The sequence below is a fragment of the Melospiza georgiana genome, chromosome 6 (genome assembly GCF_028018845.1).
Source record: "Melospiza georgiana isolate bMelGeo1 chromosome 6, bMelGeo1.pri, whole genome shotgun sequence".
NCBI classification, from domain to species: Eukaryota; Metazoa; Chordata; class Aves; order Passeriformes; family Passerellidae; genus Melospiza; species Melospiza georgiana.
The window spans coordinates 42813994-42831803 of NC_080435.1; the positions used below are offsets into that span (position 1 = coordinate 42813994).

Below are 17810 nucleotides of genomic sequence, written 5' to 3' on the forward strand. Positions count from 1 at the left end.
CAATTCTATGCAATGTATCAAGTGAATACTATTCCCAAGAGGCTGGCAGCCTAAGAGATCCCACAGGACAAAGAACACAGAGAAATGTAATTGATTGTAATGAACTTGTTTGTGTATGTGTCACCACTTATCTCTACTGAATAAAATCAGAAGTGTTCAACACTCCATTAACACAAATTACAGGGTCCTATTCTTCTGGAGTGAGACAATAAGGCCTACACCTGCTAGTACTGTGAAGTTCTTCATGATCCCAGTGTGTTGCTCAGTGACAGACATCACAGGCTGGAGTGGTCTTGGATTTGTTTCAGTATCCTAAACATTTAGCAACTTAAATATTTAGAGAATTAATCCCATGAAAGGACACGAGGGATGCATCCTACTACCAGTGTAAAACAAAAGATGTTAAGCAAATATGAAGGATGAAAATCATGACACTCTTAAAGTAATTTTCAAGTCCTTTATGGATTCAATGGAGCAAGATTTTAGCTTTTGTTAACCATAAATATAACAGTCTTCAAAGTGTCTGTGTCCAGTGTGAGCACTGTATCCAGGGATGTGCTAATGCTTGAAGCTGATCTCCTTACTGAGCAGATTTTGGTTATAAGGTGTTTATACAATGGAGATGCTTATTTGCTTTGGAGTTGCTGTAACCTTCCCTGATTGTTTTGAACCACTGTGTACCGAAGAGAAAGAAGAAGATTCTGTAGGAGGTCTGAAGTAGGACCATGTGTTTATCTGTGCTTAACAGACCAAGTTAGGATAGAATGAGACCAAATGAGACTTGCCAAATCAGCATGTGAAATTAACACTTTGTTTGATGAAGTATCAAATCAGTGAGGAATTTGCTTTCGCCAGTTTGAGGTGTTTCCAGCTGAATCAAAATGCAGCTTTTCATATTGTTAAAATGTTCCATCAGAGCTCACTTAGGAGGTAATCACCCAGTTCTGAGTCACTGGGTGACATCTCTTACTACCACACTTCAGGAGTTCAGGCTGGCTCATCACACATCTTTTGAATCATTTCACTGACTGCCATAGATGCATCACTCTATGGTCTGAATGGTTTATGTTTATGTATATATGTATAGATACACCCACCCACCCACACACACACATATATATATATATATACACATATATATATGTGTGTGTATATATGTATGTATATATATATATAATATGTCAAATTAAGTGCCTGAGTTCTCAACCAGTCATGCTTCTGTCAGTGAGATTCTACCCATACCCATTTCTGTATTTGCAGAACGATAAGAGCCAAATCTATCTTTAGAAAAGCTGTTTTAGGTGTCAATATCTGAATAGTCTTCAGAGTATGGTAATTTTTGTGTATAAAGCTGGATTTCCTCTCATTTGGGAGTGGGTCTCCTATGACAAAAAATACCTCTTAAGTTTTATGGCTTTTGCCTTCCTCCTCTCTCCAGTTTCTGCCTGCTCCCCAGTCCTCTCTGTACACTGCTGTTCAGAGTGAGAGTAATAGTAGAATGCTGAAGCAATGCTGGAGAACTTTAGTGCCATTCACTTCTAGGTGCTTATTTCCACTTAACCTAGGATGCCTCTGCCTGCCAGGTTGTTTGTGACTGGTGAATTCAGTCAGTAGCTCACAGTTCAGCTGCCAGAAGACAGGTGTCCACAGCACATCAAAGCAGGGGACAAGATTGAATGGATTTCAGAGATGGAAGTGAGAGTAGGTCTCTTCAATTCAGGGTGATGAGTATTGGTAGGGCTTGTGCCTTCAGAAAGTTTGTATTGCCCTTGTCTTCCAGCTGGAGAGAGAAGTGTGCAGTCATGATGCCTTCCCTTTTTTGCTAACCTTTGTGTTAAAAATGTTAGAGTGAAAAATACCTCAGATGTTTCCTGTACAGGTGTGGAAATGATCTGAGCTATAATAACATTTGCTTTGTTCCCCCTGCTCCCCTTCATCCTCCACCCCACCCAGATAGATGGCTGGGGCTGCACCAGACAAAGGCAGCAGCCCTGCTGATCCCTCTTTCAACACAGCTATTATCATCAAAGAACAAAAGCAAACACTGCTGGCTTGCGGCTCAGCCCCTTACAAAGGAGCAATAAATGGACTCCTGTGTATAGGATAAAGCAAGCTCTGCCTTGTCTTACGTGGAGAGGCAGACCTTTCTGTGTTTGCACTGCTCTGAGCTGAAGGAAGTGGAGAAACCTCCATCTACAGTCCCATGGTCACTGCATGTTTTTTGTTGGCCATGAGTTCTGCACGCTCCCTCTTTCATTGGAATGCTCTGCCTCCTCAGTGCCTGTGGCAGGGAGGAGATCTGTGTAGGTGCAGGAAGGTAGTGCTAATGGAAGAGGGAGAGAATGGGGACATGTTTCAAACAGTCCTATTGTAAACAAAACAGAAGAACATCAAGAGAATCTGAAAGAATATCTCAGATGACAGGGTCTGAAGGGGAGTCATCTCAGGTCCCCAAATCTGGTCACACTAGCTGTATGCCATCTGTCATTTACCTTTCTTGAGGCATTAGATGCCTCCTGATTGTAGAGCCACCAGCCATAAGGTATGGTGGGTCCCTTTTGTCAATATATGCAACCACAGTTTTAATTGTGAAAACCAAAGTGGAATAACATTCCACACTGCAAAAGTGGGGTGGTGTTTCCTATGGGGACTTCTATTGAATATTAAAAAATGTTTTTTTCACCCAGGTGAAAAAAATTGATTGGGCACTGGAACAGGCTCCGCAGGGAAGTGGTCACAACACCAAGCCTGACAGAGCTCAAGGAGCATTTGGACAAAGCTCTCAGGCACATGGTGTGGTTCTTGGGCATGGTGCTGTGCAGGGCCAGGAATTGGACCTGATGATCCCTGTGGGTCACTTCTAACCCAGAGTATTTTGTGCTTTGTGAGTCTGTGACTTGCATGGCAGTTTCACTTGTATGCCACACTGGTATTTATTGTAGGATCTTTTGTGACAACTGACGGCTCTGTGTAATTTTTTTTTGTCTTTGCAAAGAAAGCAGTGCTTTCTCTTGTTGTTTAAAACTAAAAAGCAAGTAGTTTCACCATTTGGAAATCAGCATTTGCCAGCAGATACCACATGGGGGGGTGTCTGCAATACAAGAAATTCCTTCTGCATTTAGTATGGGAAGTAAGACTGATGACCTGGGCTGCCATGTAGGTAAGTACTGTGGAAGTGTCACAGAGATGCAAACAGTGACTTCAGTGGTGCAACTAGTGTATACAGAAATCTTTTTGGGTGGAAACTTTACAAAAAAAGGTACAGCAAAAAAACCCTAAGAGTTAAATCAGTCAGAATGGGGCATGCCTGCTCTTAGGAACATTGGCACAGAAAAAAGACAGGTAAAAAGAAATCCCCTTGCTGTTACTTGCCATTGAGTAACTAAATTTTAGAGATGCTTATGTTAGCTTTTAGCACTTCATCATTTCCCTGGTTAACACCTTCATGACCTATTTAATTCTCACACAGTTAAGTAAATATTATTTCAAGCAGTGTATCAGTTACAGCCCACTGCCTCTTCTCTTACTTGCTTAGTGTGTTTATCCCTTGCTAACCCCGTGGCCAGCTCTTTCCTTTGCCCTTTCTATCTGCTGATATTTTTTATTTCCCAACCACCCCCCAGATTTCCTGCTGGAGCACAGACACCCTGGTGAGGCTGCCTGCTGTTCCAGGCCCCCAAGGGTACCCTGGGCTGCAGCAGTGCCTGCTCCATGGTCAGGTGTGCAGGGAGGCTCAGGAGACAACATGGGTCAAGGACTTTTTACCTGCTTAGGATACCATTTAAAGTGGATGCTGGATTATCAGAAACATTTGCAGTACCTTATGGTAATCACTTCTACCTCTTTTGGGATATGTGATCATCTCTAACTGCCACTGATATTTCCCCAAGCAGCACATCAACTTAAGACTGCTCCTAGCAGTGGACTTGTAAATTCTTTGTCATCATGTTCGCATCCTGGAGTGGTGTTTAAGGGTCTCCTCCTTCCTTCTTCCCCTGCTATCACCTTCTTTTGCTTTCCATCCTCAGTGCATGCATTGCTACCTGACACTTGTTTTCTTTTCCTACCTAAAAGTAATTACTTTCAGGTAAACTTTCAGTGCTTAGTGTCCTCCTAGGCCTGCCTGGACACTGATTCTTAGATGCAATTATGGGCTAAAAGAGGAAAGGCAGCAAATAATCCACATCAGATCTGCCATATATGTTTAGTAAAAGCTATGGAATTTAAATAAATTGATGCAACAGTGCCTCCCCTCTTTGTGCATTGTTTTATTTAGGTTGTTACCTCCTTAGGAAAGAACAGCTTGATATATATATGATGCTATACAGAGACTTTTCCTCAAATGGTTTTGGAGCCATTAAAAAGTGATAAGCAGGAAGCAGCATGCAAGGGAATCACTCACCACTGAATGGCAAAGTGTCTCAGGAGAACAAGTGGCACCAGTTTCACAGGAACACAGTGGGTTTGGACAGGAAGGTGGAAGACTGATGGAAATTGGAGGGCACACTGGGAGAAGGAGAATGTAGCCTTAGACCTTGGTGTGAAGCCAGTGCACTCAGTATGTCATGCTCCTGGATTTGTGGCAGAAGTAGTCTGGGATCTGTAGTTCAAATCATTACTGTATTTCTTTGAAGCCTTACTGCAAAGGTGATAAGGTGATAACTCCACCAGCCCAACTCCTGGACAAGGGTACAAGTTCCAGGGGAGGATGTCATCCATGGACTTCTATGGACCTGGCCTCTCTGTTTCCACAAGCATTTTTTTTTTTTTTTTTTTTTTTTTTTTTTTTTTTTTTTTTTTTTTTGAGGGCTTTCTTGTAAGGAAGATATCAATCTAATCCTATGAGATTTCATGGGATCCTCCCTCTTGGTATTATGATAAGTGTAACTTATTCAGAGGAAGACTACACTTGGGATGCTAAAAAAGTTATGAGAAGCATTTGGTTAAAGTACTTTGGGATTGGTGGGCTCTGCCCAAAACAGACAGTACATTCAAATACATGCCTTCCCTGTTATCAATGCTATGAATTACAGAGTCTTGCTCCTCCCTTTTTAAATGACTTATTTTGAAATTTATGTGATTGATTCTGAAAAGTGGTCTTATACCACAGAGAGAAAAAGTACCAAGTGACACATTTTCTGAATTTAGCATCTTGAGAAAGATAATATGTGCAGAGCTCTGGCACACTTCCTTCTCCCCCACCTCTACTACTGTCTGCAATGAAGGATGTTTTTTGGAAGATGGTGGGCAGAAAGAATGAAAAGGAATGGACTCTCTTCTAAACTTTGGGACTATGTTGTATGTCTTACACATGGTCATAAATTCACATGGCCCCTTATAAAAGGGGAGCAGGTTATTTCTGTTTTTCTGGAAACTTGCTTGAATTTATGTGCTATAGAAGCCTTCTGCAGGAAGGTTGGTTTTTGTTTCTCTCTTTTGCATTTGTGTGTGTGAAAAACATAGAATATTTTAATTAATATTCTTGCAGGAACTGATGTGGCTTGGTTCTATCTGATTCCAGGAACTCTCTCTCCGGACAGATATGGTGCTGGATTCACTTTTACATGCACAGTGGAGAGGGAGCCAGTGCCTCCTCCCTTGCATGGCGGCGTGCTTGGATGCAGATGGGTGGCCTTCAAACAAACCTAATTACTTCTGGTTTTGCATGAAATTGATTTCCATGCAAGGATGCTGAGTTGCTGTGTGCATCTCTAATGGCTTTTTTCTCTTCTCTTTCTTTCTTTCTCTTTCTTTTCTCCCTTCTGCTTGCCATGAACACACCTCGACAGATGTCAATCATATTCCAGGTAAGTGTTACTTTTGCTGAGCTGAAAGGCTGCTCCTCAAGGAGTGGTGGTAAGTTACCAAGGCAGGTCTCATCCTGCTTCCTGCTGGACATCACAAGGTCTGGACTGCACAGGCTTTGCTGAAAGAAGGCCTTCATCATAGCAAAGGTCACAAACTTCCCTCTCCAGAGACTACGTTGTGTTGGTCAGTTAAAGGGATGCTTTCTAATGAAATTACATTGAGAATTGTTGCTTGTATTACTAGTTGAAGCTGGCATTGAAAACTGCATTATATACAATTTATTTTTGATACATCTCTGTGTAGTCTGGCATAAAAATCTAGTTTAGTAATTTTCTTTCTCCTACTGCAGTCTACTCCATTTGCTACTCCCACTGATAACATGTTGAATTTCAGTTCTACTAACAAAAGGGGTTTTTGTTGTTGTTTTATTTTACATTTTTATAAACCAGTGAATTTCTGGCTGAATCTGAATGTGTGATCTTATTTAGATATCAAAATTTTATTCCCACTAAAGCACAAATGATTTAAAAGGAAAAATGAATGTGTTTCACATGCTTGTTTATATGCGCAGTTCTCCCACAACAGCATATGTTACCACAGAGAACTCCAAACCTCCCTCCTCAGATTGCTGCTCATTGTTGAGAGGATCAGGGTCCCCCAACTTCAGCTACAAGTGTTAGGGGGAGTAGGTTACTTTACTCTAGTCCACATTTTGTTGCCAATAAAACTTTAGAAATGAATTTTTTCTTCACACTTGGGCAGTTCCATCTGCTTTATCATTATGTTAAATGGAAATGAGAGCCCAAGAAAGCACCTATCATTGCCCTGACTGGAATGGGATAGTGGGCAAGTCAAAGCTCTTTTACTTCTCAGCTTCCTGCATAACTTTTGCTAAACCTAACCTGGAATGAGTTATCTGGATCTGGAATGTGTTCTCTGTTCAATTTGCTTATTTTCTACACTTGGATAATCAGATCTTGTGCATCATTTCAGAGAGATGCAGGGAGGGCCTGTCACTTGGGTATTTTCCTGGCATATTTAGCCTTTTGGCTTCTCTTATCAGCCACCTTTTTGTTCTGCTGAGACTTTCTGCATTCTGTGTGCATCTCACCCAACAACAGGGGGAACAGAAGTGGCCAAATGGCAAATGTCACCTGGCACCCTTTGGAAAGAAAGGCTCTGTTAACTTTGATGTACAATCTTTTCAGTTATCTATGAGGCTGAAACTGTACCAGCTCTGCCCCAGTCTGAGGTGTCCAGGAACTCCTGTTTCCTCTTGTCTGGGCAGGATCTGACAGGACTCACACCAAAGGTTTCCAGTTACAATTCTCTCCACAGCATCCTGAAGATGTTGATGTGTGTGGCAGAGGAGGATGAGTGAGTTGGGAAAGCATGGCCTTGCTATGCTCTACCAGTAGGACACATGATATTATGCCAGTAATGAGCATATAATAATAATATCTATCAATTAATATCAGGGACATCTCCCGGTGTACAGGAGCTGAGAGCATCACTGGTAGGAGCCCAAGCAGAGGTGGCACATTCAGTACAGGACTGTCCTGCTGTTAGTGTGGGCACCATGGAGCAGTCCATCCTTCTGCTCTATGACTGTGCTCTTCTGCCCTATTGCCCTGTACTCTCATGATTTATATGCTTGGATGTGCATTTTTTGTTCTTGCCATTGCTCATACACATGTTGTTGTTTTCAGGACTGGTATGTGCTTTCTCATGTGGCATTTTAGTCACATGTGGATTTCTAGTGACATATGAATGCTTTTTCATGTGTTCTGTCAATCATCTGTATATTTTCACTCTGACAATTACCCATACCTCATTACAAGGCTCTGTCACTGTTCACTCCTGGGCAGTCTCATCTCTCTGCTCCTCTCACCCTCGGGGGGGTATGGCACTGCTGTGGGATTGTGCAGTGACATGGACCTCCAGGGGGGCTTGGCTCTGCACTTCTCCTCTGCCAAGCTATGCAGATACTTTCTACCTATTTGGCCATCCAGCTATCTATATTGCAAGGACAGAGCCTCAGGCCCCTATCAAAATGGTTACTTTAACCATCTACTGTTTGAAAGACAAATTAGGGATTTTATGTGCTTGTGGTAACTACCCACAGGCAGCAGAAGGGCTGTAAAGAGCCCATTGATTAAATAAGTATTCATTATTGTTGAATAGACTGGTTCGAACTAATTCCCCACTAAGAGGAGGTAGCTGTGAATAGGCTGGGGCTGGCAGCAGTGGGCAGCACAGGGTTCTGCTGGGTGCAGTTGCTCCAAGGTACAAAGAGTTTGTTTATTTTTAAAGTAAACAGAAATGTGTACCATAAGCCTTTCCTGGCTGTGAAGTCTCTGCTTGTGCAGAAGGACACTCCAGCAACAGGAGCTCATTGCCATATTCTTCTCAAGAGCCAGCTTGATCCCATCTGGCTTATTTCACATATAAAAGAAGTTTGTCAGATGTCAGCCCACCTTTCCTGCAAGTGTAATAAAACACCACCACCACGTTTTGAACAGTGCCACAGAGTTGGGATTGTCGCTGTCTGCACTTGGCTGGGTCACTGACTCGCTGTGTTGTGTAGAGGAGAAATAGCTTCTTTCAGTACTTCAGTTTTCCCTTTGGGGTTATAGCTACAGCCTCACCTCTCGTTCACAACCTGGTATGACTGCTGGGGCTGAATATTATGGGGTTTAAGAGCCTTAGTACAGAGGTTAAGTGCCTGGCTGGGAAGTGGCATGCAGCACAGACCAGAATGAATGCCTCTGTCACTTCTGCACAGTATCTGCTTCTTTCTTTGCACCTTCTATTCTTTACCAGTGGTATAGATTCTGAAAGATAAGTAGTTGGAAAAAGGCCAATAGATCAAAGAGAAAGTTATATGCTCCTGTCTCTCCCTCACTCTCTTTTTCTTAATTTTTTTTTTTTTTATTTTTTAGTGGAAGGATACATGCAGGAGACAGAACTAAATATGGTTCCTTGATATTATGGAGGCTGTTACTGATACCTAGGTAGGGTGGTGTCAGAGTTTAAACAGTGCTTTTCCTGTTCATATCATGCTTATTCCTATTGCAGGAGAGATTTTTAAATGCTTATGGGGAGGAGGCTAAGAGATTAAGTTCTGGATATTTGGCTGTCATGATTTTACTGCTGACTAGGTTTGCATATAACTGAATGGACAAAGTCAAGCAGACATTACCTTGGTAGTTCCCAGAGGAAAAATTAGTCCTGTTTACCTGAAAAAATCCTTCATAAAGACACAGAGATCATTGAAAGCATAAGCATATTCGCACATTTTTGATCCAGGTCTTTAATCTTTCAAAGGCCATCTTTACATGCTTCTTTCCCTTCTTCATCTCAGGTCTGCTGTTATAGTTGGTCTCCCTTATTCCATGTCATAGGGTCATTTAAGCAGTACCTGTATGCTGGGTTCTGCTTCCTTAAAGAAGAACTCTGGTTTTGGGCCATGAAAATGATGGATTTCAGCCCATCTGAAGTTTCCTGTCTGAAGAAGGTACTAGGTCACAGTCAGAATCCATCTGTGCCATACTGTCAGTGCCACTCATTAGGAGTTTGAAGCCAGTATATATGAGCTTAGGTTCTTCATAGGTGTCACCATTATTTTGAGACTTGCATTTGCACAGGTACTATCCCCTAATGTGATTTTCTTACACTGGAATGTGAATGTTTTAGTTACATGCAAAACCATTTGTAAAAATATGGCCGTAGTAATCACTGGGGTGAGAGCAAGAATTCCTCTATCCTGGAAGGGTCTTTTTATGAAAGTAGATGCTTTGGAGGAAGTTTAAGAAACTCTGATAGCATAGATCTTGTCTCAATACATTGGTGTTTCCTGGTAATTACTATTTTAAGGACTTCCTGACCTGATGTTGTATCCAGATTGTGTTCTACAGTCACTGATGGGCATATTTTTTCTGGATATATCCAGTCTTTGCTTTTCTTAATCCACTTGTATTTTTTAACTCTGCTGTATCCTGTGATAACAAGTCCCATTGTTTATTCATTGAAATGTGGAAAGTACTTTATTTCAGTTGTTTCTACACCTGTTACTTGAGAATTTCATGCAGTGACTTCTATTTCTTTTGTTGCCCACAAATAAAGAAAAACCTATTCCCGTTCACCTGCTCTGTCTCAACTGGGGTTTTATCTCAATCATATATACTGTCAGAGATATCTTTGCTAAGCTGAAGAATTGTATTCCACGTCTAACAGTTATTTTCCCAACTTTTGCACTTACTTGATCAGGTGCTCTGATTTGCAGTGATGCACATTTTGTGGATTGGATAAAATTCATTCACTCTCAGGTCTTGCACATGCACTCTCACATTCTCTTGTGCATGTGGCCATCCTTGCAAACACTTGCATGTTTGTTTTCATACACCACCATGTTTTTAGCCCTTCCTATGCAAATACTTACAGGAGAATACTGTTTTTGCTGGGAGTGAGAGAGGATAGTATGTTTTTTTCACTATTGCTTCCATAGACATTGGAGTAAACAATTTTCTCTTTGGTTTCTGTCTCATGTTCTTATTGCTTTGATCACTCAAAGTAGATGCCATTCACCCTGACTCACTGCCCCTGATAGTGACAAAACCTATCCTGGAATTACATAGCAGAGGGAGCAAAGGGGATGGGAAAGAGGAGCTAGCACAGCTGTTGTGTGTAATTTGATTGGAAGTGGGCCTGAGGCTACAATAACAAACTGCACTCCCGGCTGGGCTCGCTGCTGGGGCCTGAGAGCAGCCCCTTGGCTGTCCATGTGTGTTATGCTTGAACCAAACAGAGCTGACCTCCCCAGCCTGTGCTACTGCTGTGCTGGCTTAGAAGGAAAAGGCCCCATGTACAGCAGCAGCCCAGAAATCAGGTTACCCTCTTGGCAGAGCTGACCTGTCTAGCAGGTAAAAGGTCTGAACTAGGCTGCAGAATGATTTTGCTTCTTTATCCATTCTTCACATCTCTTGAGACAAGAGTTTTGCTGCTTCCTCTGAGTCCCATCGTTTGGCTCTGCTGGAATGTCCTCTTTTTTGATACCTGGGGATTCTTATGGAATTTTCCTTGGAGTTTTAGTTTTTGAGAACCTCAAGATACCTGTTTTATGAAGACCATGTAGAAGACAAAGATCTTGTCAACTCTGTTCCCTAATAGAAAAGGGAACTACCAATAGAGCAGGGGTATGAGGTTCAGAGTAGAGAAAAGCCTATTTCTTAAGGAACTGCTAGCTTTAGGATATTCAGAAAGGAGAGGAAAACAACAGACTCCAGTACTCATCTGGGTGCTCTTCTCTCTAGTGGATGTCATTTTATTTCTGGAGGAGTCCCTGGTTTGCATGATTTCTTTCTTCAGCTTTGGCATAAAGGATTTTGTGCATATCCTGGACTAGAGGATTTGATGTCCTATCTCAGACATACATTGCAGCTGGCCCTGCTGTTGTCTGAATGGGTCATGCAGCCTGACCCCCTGAAAAAAAATCCTCTCTGGGCAAACTTGCCTCAGGGGCGATCTGGGTTGCTGCTGCCTGGCAGTCTCTTTTCCCACTCATTAAGAGCTTTTGGGCTAATCATTTGGTAGCATCATTAAAAGGGAAATACTGAGGCTGCCTGCCATAACAGAGCAGTTCAGCAGTGCGTGCACACCCACGCACACGTGCACACCCCCAGATCATGGGCCCAGTAGCACAGGACAAGCTATAATTAACTAGATGAACAAGTCTATCTTCCTTTGTTGCTGCAATCACTTGTCATTCTCAGCTGTGTTTTGTGCTATCCTCACTTTCTTATGTTTTGTAGCTTTATTTTCCATTTTAAGTGCTAAGTAGTAATGGGGTGGGAGGGAGCAGGATTCAAACTGTTTCCAAGGTTTCCCATATTTTCTCCTCCACACTAAAAATTGCCCCTAGCAAACCCTTAAAGATGAGGACTGCTGTTTAACTGCATTGCTCTTTCATATCATTGTACTCTGAAGCTACTTTTAAAAATGTCCTTCTGGCTTCCTAAGTATCCAGTGCTAGCCCTTGGTACTTTGAACAATTAGAGCCACCTAATTTTACTATTTTGATATAGAAACCAGATGGTTTACAGTCTTTTAAAAAAAAAGTAGTTTGAAATGTTTCTTCGAAATCAAGGGAGCTTAATTTTAAACTTCAAGAAAATAATACTGATTAGGTAATAGGTTAAAGAAATAGTAAAAATCCTCCCAGACTGAAATAGGAAAAGTCAGTTGTGGCAGGTATAAATCATGGCCCGAGAGCAGAGTTTGGGTCTGTCTGCCCTCAGCAATGGACATATTATTTTAATAACAAACTGATGTTCTGAAGAAACAGACTGCTTTCTCTTCACATTACTGCTGAATGTTCAAAGAAGCTGGGCCTCGAGAGGCTGAGTACAAGCAGATGTTTATCTAAAAAAACCTGTCAAGAGTTTTCTTCTGAAGCCATGCGCTTGTCCTTACTGCCACTCATGTTTGAAGTTCAGGAATAGAAAGTCATGATATTCTTGACTTGGACATAAAATTTCTTTACAGGCAGATAAACCATTTATTCTGAGGTTTTCCTAAGCCTTTTCCAGACTACTTACTACACATCAATTTTGTTGGGCAGCAGTTCTGTCCAGCCAGTAAATTATTATAAAGATGACTAAATTGGTTTAGAAAAAGCATGAAACCCCTTGGCTACTAGAGCTCATGCAAATTTTTATCAGCCTTTTCCAAGTCCTGCACTGGCTGGCTTTCCTTATAGCTGAGGCTATAATCAAAGTTTCTTGTTGAAAAAAATCCAAGATTCAAAGGAAAATGTGTTTCACCTGGGTTTAGGTGGAAAATCAGATTTTCTTATAGGATTGTTTTGAAATGGGATGCCTATTGGCACAAACATTCTGATGGTAAAATATGTGAATAATGTGCATTGGGGCCTAATGAGTTCATTTGTATCCTGAGCCTGCTGAAAAATTTGCTTGTGTTTTATGACTGCTGCCCAAATAGTGCATGGTGATAGGTGTCCCCATTGATCTGGAAAAAGCTGGTTTAGTTTGCAGGTCTGAAAAATTTGTACAGCTCTTGCATTGGTTTGTTGGATGCCACATTAGTTTCTTACAGTCCAATAGCAAGTGTTACTGCTTTCCACCTCGAGGTGGCTTTGACTTTTATGATTTGAAAATTGTTTTAGTATCCTGTCATGTCTTGAAACTGATGTAAAGGTGAGACAACTATGTCAGTCCACATTTTCCACGTCGATTTTACTCCGACTGATTTGAGGCCTTTGTTACACATGTTGCAAATGTCACAGATTTTATATCTCAGTGGTTGAAGGTTTTGGTTGTTAATGACATTTACTTGGAGATAAATACACTCATTTTCGCTCTTACTTAAAATGCAAAGCAGGAATATTTTCAGATCAGAAAAGCTGATATTTTATTTCATTATTTATATTTTTTATTTTATCTAATAATGAATCTGGAATTCTGTTGGTATTCTTTGTGAAAATAAGGGTCTCTGTCTATGGACAACGTATGATACAATACTGTTTTTTTGTTCTGTCTCCAAGTCCACCCTCCTTTTTCTTCCTATTTTAAAAAAGGAAAAAAAAATAGCCATTGAGGAGGGGAGGGCATTATTTTTCATTAATCTCCTTGCTTTCATGATCGAGTTGGGACTAGAAGATCAAGAGGTACATACAGTACCGGTTCCATGGCTGCTGTGGTATTTCACATCTGTGAAGAAGCAGAAAATGCCAGAATATTTCTTAGGGATACTTTCTTCTACGGGTATTTGAACCAAGGCCAAATTAGGGGCCACAACACTGTGTTTCTTTGGGGGTGTGCTCACTCCTCAGCTCAGGCAGAGGGCTTGTGGGGATGCATCTGGCTGATGGGCCTGACAGACAGGGCATTGGCCTTCTGGGGATAAGGACACAAAGGGGTGTTGACTTTCCTGACCTTTTGAGATTTTTAAAGCTCCTCTGTGGCTGGTGGAGAGAAAATGGATCTTTTTCGGGAGTAATTTATGGTGTTTAATGTAGACTCTTGCTTTGAACCTTCTCTGGGGGTTTCTCTTTGTGTCCAAGTGGAAAAACTCCCTGCCATCCCCAGCAGCTGCACCTGTTGTTGCTGGGCCTCTTAGGTGTGACCTTCCTTTCCCACAGTGTACAAGGCCTCAGGATCCCCATTTCCACCTTGGATCTGGTGTCCCCTCCCTGTTCAGCCAGCTTCTGCTGCATGTCATACTGACACCTTCTAGCCCTTTCACTTTTTTTGGCATTGGTACAGGGATTCTGTGCATTATGGGTCCCTAACAATTATACTTTTGTCTCCCTGCCTTTTATGGTGACTTTCAAGTGTCCCTTTGATCAGACCTAAGATTTGCCTGTCAAGAATGATGGGGTCAGTAGCCATAAATAGAGACAAAAATTCAACCCACTCTCCTGGCAGAGCAAATGATTCACTGAATTATATCTTGTAAATTAAACCAGAAGTGTCCTACAGTATCAAATCTGCTAGGTTTATTTATAGCTAAAAGACCTAAAAGAATCTAAACCTATGTTATGTTTCTGATTATTTTTCTAAATCCACAATAATCTTCAAGAACATTAAGGTATTTGCATTCCTTAGACTGTACAATTATTAATCCCCTTATCTGGCTTGAAGTTCTCTGTGGGTGAACATACTCTTAGGATGATCTGGATTTTAGATTTCTTCAGCCAACGCAAAGGAAAATCATAAAAGAGAAGGGAATAAACAAATTCAAACTCAGCATGCTGCTTGTTGAAAATTCTCATTCTAATAAATTCATTTGACCTCTCAGCCTCCGTGAAATTAAAAAGTCACAGCCCTGTTTGATGAAGAAACTGACTTAAAATATGGGTGTGGGGTGTGTATGTGCATCGAAGGCCCTGCCATATTAAGTGCTATGAGAGGTAGGAGATGTGAGAAGGAATCAAGCTAAGGGAACTTGGTCAGGGAACCAAGTATGAAAGGGGTCCCTCATGGCTTGAGTGTGTAGGACTTGATTTTTGTTATGTTAGTTCTGTGATGTCTTGTGTCACAAAATTGATGAATGGGTCCCTTCACGCTTAATGTCTTGGGCATGGATATATACACAGAAATACCTAAACAATATTTGTATGAATACAGTACAGTAAACCTATTTGAAAATTGGCCTAGGCATAGAATTAGATTGGAACAAACAAGGTTTGTGCCAGAAAGAATTATCAGAGAGTGGAGCAGCCCAAGTAAACACTAAAGCCTCATCTGCAGAGCTGACAATGACTGTCTCTGCTCAGAGGAACTGTGCTGCCTTCTGGCTTTACCTTCAAAAATGAAACTGAAGAGTAGCTTTGGCTATAGAGCCATAAAGTAGCACACTGTCTGAGGAAACTGAAGTTCTTCCCAGAAAGGGTGTGGAGGTGTATTTAAATAGGTTACAGGTGATTTGTTTTTTAGTCCTTGCTATGTCTGTTGTACTGGTGTCTAATTAGTAAGTGTGAGCAGTGTTGATAGGCTCCTAAAAATACATTATGAAGCCACATGTTCAATAATGATAGCTTTGTGTGTGTGTGTGTATGCATTTAGACCAGAGGATTCATCTGAAGCAGGTGTGGTGTGATCATGGCATCCCTTTTACTGACCACTGCAATCTTGAATTTAAAGTCTTTAGCTGAGGAGAAGTTATTTCTGTATATCTCTCCAGAGGAATGGCAGCTCACTGCAGACTGTCATTGCAGACCTTGGCTTCCATAGCCCATTTAGCTATAGTGGTGTGCAGTGCCTCTGGAGCCACCCCCAGGGATGTGCTGAACCTCAGACACAATTCTGCAATGAGCAGCAGGTTTTTTCTACCAGTGACAGATGCTTTCCTGCTCAGTGTGGGAAGCAGTGCCTGCTAATGTTTGTGCCCTGTGTGCTACAGCCATACTTGGTCTAGTTCAAGTATGTGAGCTCCAATCCTGATAGGTATTGGACTGTGACCAGTGTGCATGGATATTACTGCTTCTTTTTCAGTTTTGTTCTTTTTCTCTTACTTCCTCTCTCTGTCTCTCTCTCTCTCTCTCTCAGGCCTCTCACACCTGATGATGGGTGAACAAGGTAAGTCCTTTCACTTTTTCTTTGTTTCTATCACTGATCATGAAGAAGCTTTGTCCCTGCTGCATTTCTGGGCTGGGCTTTGCATAACAAAAGCAACTAAACTTATACAGTGCCAGTCAAGCCATTTGCATTTTTGCCTCTGTGTCCCATGAGCCAAGGCTTCTTGTCAATCTGGGACTCAGTGGCCCAGGAGGGAGCATGAAATGGTTCCATGGAAGGTAAAGATGTATGCATCCCTCTTCCATGCAGCCCACCAACTACTTTATCTTGCCATTTCTTTCTTCTTGTGCCAGCTGTAATGACTCCCACTTCTGCTTACTAAATGTAGACCTTAATGTTGGTCTTTATTTTAAGAGTACAATTATTACAAAAAGTATATTAATAACTCTTGTGGCATGATCCTAACTCGTTATAAATCCTGAGGAAATTTGCATATAATGGCCTGCAAGTCCTGTGTCTGCAATTTAGATTACTCAAATACATACAGAACAAAATGGTAGAGAAGAACAACAGGGCTAACCCCATATTGAGCTACAAATGGGATCTAGGCCCAGATCAGAGATCACATTTTAATATTTCTGCCTGCACAGAGGTACAGATCTATAGTCTGTGACAGGATGGAATAATTAGTCCCATTTTGCACTGTGAAGATGTGGAGTAAGAAGCTGATGAGAACAGGTAAAGCAAGGAGAATTGTGATTCTGTTTGTCTCTGACAGTGCCAGTGTCACTGACACAGGTGCACAGGAGTGAGCAGCACTCCTGATGCCTTCTGCTCTTGTGAATGCAGAAGTGAAACAACTTAAGACTTAATGCAAGGTGTGTGCAAGTGGTAGTGGTACACTAGGAAAACCCGACCAAGTGTTTGGCCTAGGGGAAGAAAATGTAAGTTTTGACTCTAAAGCCCGATGAGGCTTTCTTAGACTAGATGTGTAGACAGAAGCTTTTTTGCCATTAAGTAAGCATGTATCTGAGGATAGACAGTCCAAGGAATAAGATAGTGCATAGTGCCACTGTAGGCTAAAGATTCATTATGTATCTCAGTGAAATGTAGAAAGACTTGGGACATAATCAGTTTTTATTTTATTTTTCAAGGCAGATATCTCTGAGATCATGAAAGGTTAGGTAACAACCAGAAGTGAAGTAGGGGCTTACTTAAGAGTTTCTGTACTGCATAACATCCTTGTATGGTAGGAGAAGTAGGAAAATTGGGCTCTTTATAGATGTGTGTCAAGACCATGGTGTTTGGCATGTGGAGCATTTGACTAAACTCTGGAAAGCATTGAGCTCCTTCTGTGTCCCCACTTACTGTTCAGCTGGGCTCATGGCTCAGAGGCTGTGCTTATTGAAGGATCATCCAGCAGACAGGACCTTCAGCACTGAGTTTCAGGATTCAGTTGAGTATGGCAAGCTGTTTTGGCAGAGGAAGGCATGCTGGAAAGTGATCAGAACAGCTGATGGCCACTTTCATTCTGAAAACCATTGAACATTTCTTTGTAGTAGTCTGTGATTTAGCACTGGATTATGTAAACAGTTGCACTTGGACATTTAAATTACAAGGTACAACCCAGCTGGCTCATGAAGACTTACATGACCTATTCAGGCCAGTCATCAGCACTTTCTATACTCCCTCATCTGGCAAAAATGTAAAAACTACTGGCTTCTGGCAACTTCAGCCACCCTTGTTTATCTATAACACATCAGGGAACAGTGGCTTCTCTTTTCTTGCCAGCAAACTCACAGATATTGCCTTTTGATAAATATTTACTGCCTATAAAAATATTATGGATATAAAAATATGTAAATGTATATGTGTGAGTAAATATGCAATGTCAACATTATATACAAATACATTAGCTCTGCTAGGTGAGATGTGTTTAGCAAATATATTACCATGAGATTTATT

The 17810-nt window shown here is 41.4% G+C and overlaps 1 protein-coding gene across 1 annotated transcript in view; it reads left to right on the forward strand.

Annotated features, from left to right (window-relative positions):
- Positions 1-17810, forward strand: part of LOC131084959 (neurexin-3-like) — a 124786-nt gene that overhangs the window by 77997 nt on the left and 28979 nt on the right. The window contains exons 3-4 of the mRNA XM_058026716.1: positions 5790-5807; positions 15876-15905. Of these exons, the coding sequence (XP_057882699.1) occupies positions 5790-5807; positions 15876-15905 (48 nt within the window). The remainder of the gene's footprint in view (positions 1-5789; positions 5808-15875; positions 15906-17810) is intronic.